The sequence below is a fragment of the Sorghum bicolor genome, chromosome 2 (genome assembly GCF_000003195.3).
Source record: "Sorghum bicolor cultivar BTx623 chromosome 2, Sorghum_bicolor_NCBIv3, whole genome shotgun sequence".
NCBI classification, from domain to species: domain Eukaryota; kingdom Viridiplantae; phylum Streptophyta; class Magnoliopsida; order Poales; family Poaceae; genus Sorghum; species Sorghum bicolor.
Genome location: NC_012871.2, coordinates 73,875,192 through 73,883,794, shown reverse-complemented (window position 1 = coordinate 73,883,794; position 8,603 = coordinate 73,875,192). Strand labels below are relative to the sequence as shown.

Below are 8,603 nucleotides of genomic sequence, written 5' to 3'. Positions count from 1 at the left end.
AAAAAATATAAATGCTTGTACGCGATTAATACGATCCTAGAACTTTATATTATTTTTTGAGCATTTTAATGATCTTATAAATGAAAAAACTTAAAACTATAAATTTATAGATCTATTGAGATCTAAAACTTTCGTATAGAAAGTATCTCTATTTAGCATCATATAGGAACGATATGATTTTTCAATAAGTGTCTGTACGCAATTAATATTATATTGAAACTTTATATTAATTTTTTGAGCATTTTAAGGACTTTAAATGGAAAAACTTAAAACTACAAAGTTGTAGATTTCATCGAGAGCTATAATCATATAAAGACCATCTTCATCCGAGATCGTATGAAAAAATATAATTTTTCTGAGTTATGCCACGTCAGTAAGCCAGTGCTCGGTTGACTGCCATATGGTAGGCATGGCAAAAAAGATTAGTTTTAGAAAGAAAAGTTAGGTGGTGTTAGATTTTAAAATAGTATTAAAAAACGTTAGAAATAAAAAAAATTCCAATGGGTTTAGCCCCAAGTACGGAACAGAGGGTCTAGCTAATTGGTTTGCGACCAAATTTACTATGTCATGAATTTAGTAAGGCAAAATTAAAATGAAAATTTTGCTTTGAATTTAACAAGTCAAATGTAAGAACGTAGCAAGTTTTGGTAGTAAACCAAGCAATAGCCAAAATCATATCTTGTCAAATCCTTGGCATGATAAATTTTGGCTGCAAAACAATCAGGCCTAGACTCTTATTCATCTGGTATACTGTCATATAAACAATATATATCTACTATAATTTAATAATACTAGCAGACGTGCGTTGCAACAGAACCCAATAAATAAAAATTAGACTATGTATCATTGCTATGCACAAGTTGTTTTAACTCATATGAACGTATGTCGTGAGTCAGATATGAAATGCGGATGATGTGATCCAATAGATTAAAAATCAGATCATGTATCTATTACCTGCTAGATGCAAGTTGTTATAACTTGTGTGAGTATGGATCATAAGTGTGGACCTTCAAGTACAAAAAGAGACTTAAAAAAATCTCGGCTGTCCAGATAGATAGAGGAGGTGGACGAAAAAATTGAATAAAATTTGTGGCTCTTTAATATTAGAAATATGCTCATGCGATACACATGTTTACAAAATGTATTTCAAATGCAATGTGAATATCAATTGAATTCTCATTCGAATACATCATAGACAATTCTTTAAATTAGAAATATAATATCTTTATAGATGGGTTTAGACTCAATGATAGGGCCACACACATGCTCCTACTGAGCAACTATCAAGTCCAAACATGTTACAAATTAATACCTTTTTACATCTAGTTCAAACATGTTAATATTTTTGGCTTGTAATAATACATTTTGCATTAATATTTTGACTCGTATGGGCGTCAGAGTTCTTTTTGGCTTGTATTGGCGTTAGGCGAGAGCATCTCCAAGAGTTTGCTAAATTATACTTGGTAAATTTTGTGATTTGCCAACTCTCAAAAACATATGCCAAGTAAAAAATTAGCTCATCTCTAAGAGTTTGGTATTTTTTACTTGGCAAAATTAAAAAAGAAGGCTCATAAACTATTTTCTTTGCACAAGTATCATTGAGTTTCATTTGTATTTGCCAATACTGTCCAATCATGAACTAACTAGGCTTAAAAGATTCATCTCGCAAATTACAAATAAACTGTATAATTAGTTATTTTTTATCTATAAAATCTAAAAATTTAAATTTTTTAAACTAAACAAGGCCTATTTATTCACGAGGAGCAGGAATTTTTCATGTGGACTAGCAGAGGTGAGATGACATGCCCATCAGGCGAGGTGACGTGCCCACGGCAGCAGCAGGTGACAGGCCGGTGCCTTTCAAACAGCGACGTGCATTCAGGTGGCGCGCGCGAAGGCAGCGGGCGGCGCGCGAACCCGCGATGCCAAGTGTGTACGCACGCGTATATCTAGGCCTTGTTTACTTCCAAAAAAATTTATAAAATTTTTCAGATTTCCCGTCACATCGAATCTTTAGACGCATGCATGGTGTATTAAATATAAACGAAAATAAAAACTAATTGCATAGTTTGGTCGGAATTGATGAGATGAATCTTTTGAGTCCAATTAATCTATGATTCGACAATATTTGTCACAAACAAACGAAAGTGCTACGGTACCTGTTTTGCAAAACTTTTTAGAACTAAACAAGGCCTTAGGCGTTGCTAAAGAAAATATGCCAACTTTCTACTTTTGTCAAGTTAGGATGTCAAATTATTGGAAGATGTTTTTTCATGTTTTGCTAAAAATTTATAGTTGCCAAGTTGAGATAGCAAACTCTTGGAGATACTCTTAGAGTTCTTTTTGGCTTGTATTGGCATTGGAGTCTTACATCTCAGTGTGTTCAATTTTTTTTTTTTTGTGGTCTTAAGAGATATCTTAATCGAGGAGAAGTCTTTATATATTACATGTAAGACCACGGATGTGAATATAACATGACATCTATATTGAATGATTATTATAGAGAAAGAGCTCTTTAAAAACTCACTCTCTTATAGTGTGATAATGACTAGCAAATGTGCTCGTGTGTTACAACACAATAAACTAAGCTATTAAATATATATATGAAAATGAAAACGTAAATGCTATATTTGTTTGTTTTTATATTTTTATGAAATTTATAAAAGTCACAATTTTATTTTACGATTACAATGACACCTATAATTTAAGTTAATGTTGGCAATAGTAGAAAAATCTCTTATGTTTATATCAAATTAAATACAACTTTGATAGATTCTTTATCACATGCAAAACACACAAAAATTACTCGTCAATGTATTATAGCTGGTTTGTAGTCCCCAAACACAAGGGTCATGTAGTTCAACGAAACTAACTCTGTACTCACGAAGACATTTAAAATACTTCCTCCATCGTGAAATATATAAGGTGTCATTTAAAATATGTTTAAAATTAGAATATCTCCAACAGTTGGGAAAACGCATTACCAATCTTGATGTTTTGGCTACAGGTACTCTCCCCAACAGCTTCCTATCTCAACTCCCATGCCTTTCGAATTGGGAAAAATCAATCCTTTTTGAGAAATATATGTAAGCATATCAATCGACCAATCTAAAAGCAGAAGGGTACAAGGAAGCATAAGAATTAAGGACAAGAGAGAAAAAAATATAAAAGTCGTTATGTTGATTTGAAAATAGTTTAAGATTTCTGGTGTAAAATAGTCTTTTATCTTTTCAAAACGAGATTTAAAAATGGTTGGAGGAACCGAACAAATATGCTTCCACTTTTTTTAGCTATTTAAAAAACTGAGGTAACCTACGTGAATGAACTCCCATAAAGTACCAAGCTCGTATACAAGCAGATTAGAATTAGGATATCTTATAACTTTTCCTTAGAAGGTTATCACAATATGCATATATCTCGTTAAAAACTCCATCAGAAAACCCATTAAAAAACATATTGTTCTTGGGGAAAAGGTGCACCATTTTCGTCAATTGCATTGCATACCTTTATTAAAAATCTTGTGAGAAATCTTTATGCAAAAACTCACATAGAAAAGTATGTTATCTAATCTTCTTGATCATGTATTGTTCAGGATATTATATTCATGATCTAAGCACGGTTCAAACGTAGAGTGTTCATTGGCTTTAAAGCACTCAAAAGTATCTTGAGTAGATAGACAAGTTCTAAAAGAAACTAATCTAAACTTCCAATGGCTAACAAAATTAGAAATTTTACGCGGCGCGGCTCATTAGATAGACGACGAGTCGACGACTACTCTTGCAAAATTCCAAGTGCCTCGATCAATCGATTTGTCAACACGTACTATACTATAGCTATATGGGGATCATCCACCACCACCTTCTCAGCTTCACAACGACTCAAAAGTCGAGTGTCCAATGGATTTAAAACACTCGATCTCTGAGTAAACAAATTCTAAAAGAAACTATTTTCAGCTGCCAATTTCTAACAAAAGAAGAAATTTAACACATGGTCGACTAGCTATATACACGATGACTACGACTCTTGCAAAGTTCCAAGTGGATCAATGGATTTGTCAACACTACACCATAGCTCTAGGGGGATAACCAACCACTACCATCTCAGCGTTAGATGGGCCCTGAAATAATGTAACATAAGTTAGACCGATTGAATCACGGATCAAATCAACTAAATGTAAGCAGCATAAAGTGAAATGGTTTACACTGAGAGCACAGTGACGACAAGGATGACAATAGAGGTGATTGCTGCAAAGTACCACTCCAAGTCATGAGCACCATACCTACAAAGAGTTAAAAGACACACCAAACAATTTTGCAATAAATAAAGAGTAAAATAATAACAAGCAGAAGAAACTTAAAATAATAATTCCTTTTTTAAAAATCTACAAAAGTTTAACATAAGTTGCAAAAGAAAGAAAAAGTAGAACTTTGCAACAAACCTATATATGACTGGCTATTTTGACCATGGTTCTCTCTGTTTTTTAAGACACGTAATAATAAACATAATTGTATTTCTACGATAGGCCTTAACATTTGTAAATTCGTCTACAATCTGTTAGTTTGCTCGTACCTGGCCATGCTAGTGTACGTCAACAAGAAACATGTGGTAGTGAACCAGAAAGCTATCATGGCAACGACAGCCCAAACACGTCCATTCCGATGAGTCTTCAGGAAGAAAACACCGTGAGGGCCTAGCACGAGGTAGCAGGCGAGAAAGAGATGGACGAAGGCAATGGAGGTGAAGGCAAATCCTGTGCGAACCAGAGCACCCGCACCTGCCGTCTCCCAGAGGTCGGCGGCGCCGTGGAGCTTCCCTGCGTCGGAGTCGGACGACAGAGGTGCGCCCGCGACGGCGCCGGGGACGGTAGGTGTAGGGATGATGAGAGCAAACGTGGCCAGTCGTGCGACGAAGACGAAGCCGAGCAAAGTTGGGTAAATCAGCATCATGAGGATCAATAGCGGACTAATAGTCTCCTTTAACTGAAAAAAAGGCAAAAAAGAAATTACAGCCGACGGATTTAATTTTTATTATGAAGATGTAATCTGTTAGTTTTGTTGTATGTACCTTGGTATTGGAAGGTACTCGATTCGTGCGGCTGTCTTCTCCGGCAAACTCCATGTTGAGGCGAGAGAGGGGAAGAGTAAAAGATCGGAGACGCTGCAGGCGAACGGAGGAAGGGAGGCCGGCTCGCTGTCTGGCCGCGTCGTCGGCAAGGCGCGGTTTGTAAAGGCGGTGAAAGGAAGAGTTGGTGGTATTTAGAGAGGGAGAAGAGGTTGGATCTCAACGGACAACCGCGCGCTGTAAACGTCTCGGACTCTATTACGGTGGGTTTTTTTTTTTTAATATCCCTCTTCCGTAACACAAGGGTATGCCTCTTCAGAGTTGTTCTGTAGAATTCCATAGATATCTTCTTTTCCTTGGCAAATATATAGCTTCCTTTCTTCCTCAGGATCAACCTGGATCCAGTATTTTAAAAGTCAGATTCATTCAGAGAAAAGTAGAAAGCATGAGGATATAACTGATATAGCAAGATGGTTGGACGACATTGAGGATCAGCGTAATGGTCTTTTGTTTAGGAAAGTGTCAGGATCTCTGCATGCCTTTCAGATACAAGAAACGGAACAGACGAACAGTGTAATTTTTGGCATCACCTTTGACTTGAGCGTGAGGGACGCCGTGAGGGTGCAACCATATATACTGTTCGCGGACTGGAAAAGGAAAATAGAAACACGAAGATTAGAGACCACATGCAAAATTAATTAATAAACAAGAATGAACAGACTAAGACGAAACGACAGAAAAGAAATCAAAAGTTGGCAGATTAGACACCATAAGAAGAAATAAAACAGAAAGAAGACACCAAGAAACGATGGTGCAACCTGGGCAACATGTTAAAGGCATAAACTAGACCAACTGTAAGCAGTTGGAGGGAGTAAATTGAATCAAGTATTAGTTTAGGGGGCCGGTTATGTGAACATAGGCTAAACTTGGCAGGAGCAACTTGAACTTTTTCTATTCAATTAATACGGTAATATCTAAAACCTCTTGATGAATGTGTTGGGTTTCTCACATGAAGTCCTTTATTTTCTAACTTACTCATGGATCCAATTTATTACTTCGATCTCTTGAGAAAAACATAGAAAATATTTGGTAAACTTTTATTTTTTTTAATAAGCTCTTTTACCAAACCAATGAAGAAGAATTTTCCTTTTCGCTAAAAAAATAGAATAGAGAGTTATTTTACAAAACTCCTGCAAATGCTCTTATATATATATAAGTAAATAAGGTAAAAAAATCATAATTGGACTCCAAAACCGGAGTCAAAATACAGAGTCCCAAAGCATAAATAAAGACCTAAAATGAATGGATATGAGAGCGCAATCACCGACGGTCATATCAAGTGTATTTGCAGCAGACCAAGGGTATGTCCCCGAACATGTTACTGACGTCCACATCAGCTTGTGGCTGCTCTATGTCGTTCTGGTACGGCGCGTACGCCATCGGGCACCTGTTCTTCATGTCCACCGTCATGGTCCAATGCATCGTATCAGTAAAGGACTCTCGCACCACAAAGTGAAGGACATCAGCCTCCTGCATATCCACGATAGGAAACCTTGGCACACAGCAGCGTGGCAGCGGTGACCGTCGATACTTCCAGGGAATTTTCTTTAGCAATTAAATTCAAATTTTAGGGTAATGAACAAATTTATCGGGTGCATTGGTCAATCAACGAGTTTGTAGAGCTGCTGCCTACCAAGCAAATATGGACTGTGATACACAGCACAATTAAATGTGAAAATATCCTAGCATTCCCCAAGAAATCAAATATTTCCTAGCACAATACAAAAGGCTGGTAGCCCTTTGTCCAGGAAACTAAAAGTATATGATTAGCACTCTAGCATGCATGTGTTGATGTGAAAATGCTGACAATGTTTGATTAGCACACAGCGTTATTTCACTAGGGCTAGTTTAGTTCGTGAATTTTTTGAATTTAACTACCGTAACATTTTATAACTAGGTTTAAAGATTTGTCTCACAAATTATAGATATCTATATTTAATGCTCAATACGTGCATCAAAAATTCAATGTGATAAGAAATTTAAAAATTTTAGAAATTAAACAAAACCTTAGTGTATATATAGAGATGCGAACTGGGCGACTACAGGAAGCAAATGGATCCTTTAGCTTCACAATCACAGAGAGTTGACCACTAATATCACCGTTTTGATTGGAAACTAAATTGTGTGAGTTCTTTTTAGCGAAGTGATATGGCTAAGTCATGGCATAACCCTAACCGCTTGAGAGAGAGGCAGAGGGAGTAGCGGCGAGGCATGAGAGAAGTACCCATGAAGGAGAAGCGGGAGAGATAGAAATTTTGTTTTTTTCTAATCCGTATTTAAATTTGCTATCTTTTAGGCCAAAACTATTCTTCATCCTTCCTTTCTAGTAGCTATGATGCTCTATATCTCAACTATCGTCATGAGTTTTCAGGCACGTAGCAACAGGTTCAATCTGCTCATCCCTACACCCGCTGTGCCTGATACCCCTCCTGATCAAATGGCACTGATTGGGCCAAATGTGATGTGTCTCCATGCATACATCCTGGAGCATCTTCGCATCAGGTCCTCCTATTGCAATGAAGATGGTTGCGTCTCTTGCTTGGCTGCACACCATATCTTTTTGGGACGCGACAACCACTTATTTCATTGCATACATGTCAGAGATTGTATTGTTTGAGATTGTGTTCACTTCTATTTGCTTCGTTCTTTTTTTAGTATCGACGCTAGCGTTAGCACTAGGAGGAGAAGAAGCAAATAGAAGTGAATACAATCTCAAACAGTACAATCTCTGACATGTATGCAATGAAATAAGTGGTGGTCGCGCCCAAAAAAGACATGGTGGTTAGCAAAGTAAGAGACGTAACCATCTTTATTACACCAGGAAGACCCATGATGCAAAGATGCACCAGGATGTATGCATAAAGGCACATCACAGTGACAAATAAGAAGATAGTAAGAGATAAGGAACTGTTATTAAAGGTCCGTCACTGGTTGTTTGGCTGAGTCAGTGTCATCTGATCAGAAGGATAACAGGCACAACGAGTGTACGGATGAGCAGATCGAAACTGTTGCTACATGCGTGAAGGCTCAAGGCGATAGTTGAAGAATAGAGCATCATAATTACTAGAAAAGAAGGAAGAAGAACAGTTTTGACCTAAAAGATATCACACAAAGTTTCTATCTCGTCATCTTGGTCAGGGTGTAGCCATACGCCTCGCGGACTGAGAAAAAAGAAAAACAGAGAAGTATATTAGACACCACACCATAGGGAGAGCAAACAAACAAAGAAGCAGATTAGACACTACACCACAGGGGGAAACCAACAAGGAGCACCAAGAAACAGCAGAATAACCATAGATAAGGGGGCCAAGACAAAACCTACCGCGCTGTTCGGCTGCAACCTCGGCAGCCTGGGCAGCCTGTGCAGCCAGGGAAGTGGCGATCTGCTGAAGTGTATCGGCGACCACCTGATCCATTGTTTACGGTAGAGAAGAGGCAGGGGAAGGGGCTAGGGTAGTAGTAGGCAAGGGGGAGGAGGGTAC

The 8,603-nt window shown here is 37.6% G+C and overlaps 1 protein-coding gene across 1 annotated transcript; it reads right to left on the bottom strand.

Annotated features, from left to right (window-relative positions):
* LOC110432498 lies at positions 3,805–6,122 on the bottom strand. Its single transcript, XM_021453024.1, has 5 exons — positions 5,652–6,122; positions 5,065–5,456; positions 4,570–4,979; positions 4,202–4,279; positions 3,805–4,117 (listed from the first exon to the last, which is right to left on the bottom strand). The coding sequence occupies exons 2-5, from the start codon at positions 5,116–5,118 to the stop codon at positions 4,093–4,095; spliced, it is 567 nt and encodes a 188-aa protein (XP_021308699.1). The 5' UTR covers positions 5,119–5,456; positions 5,652–6,122; the 3' UTR covers positions 3,805–4,092.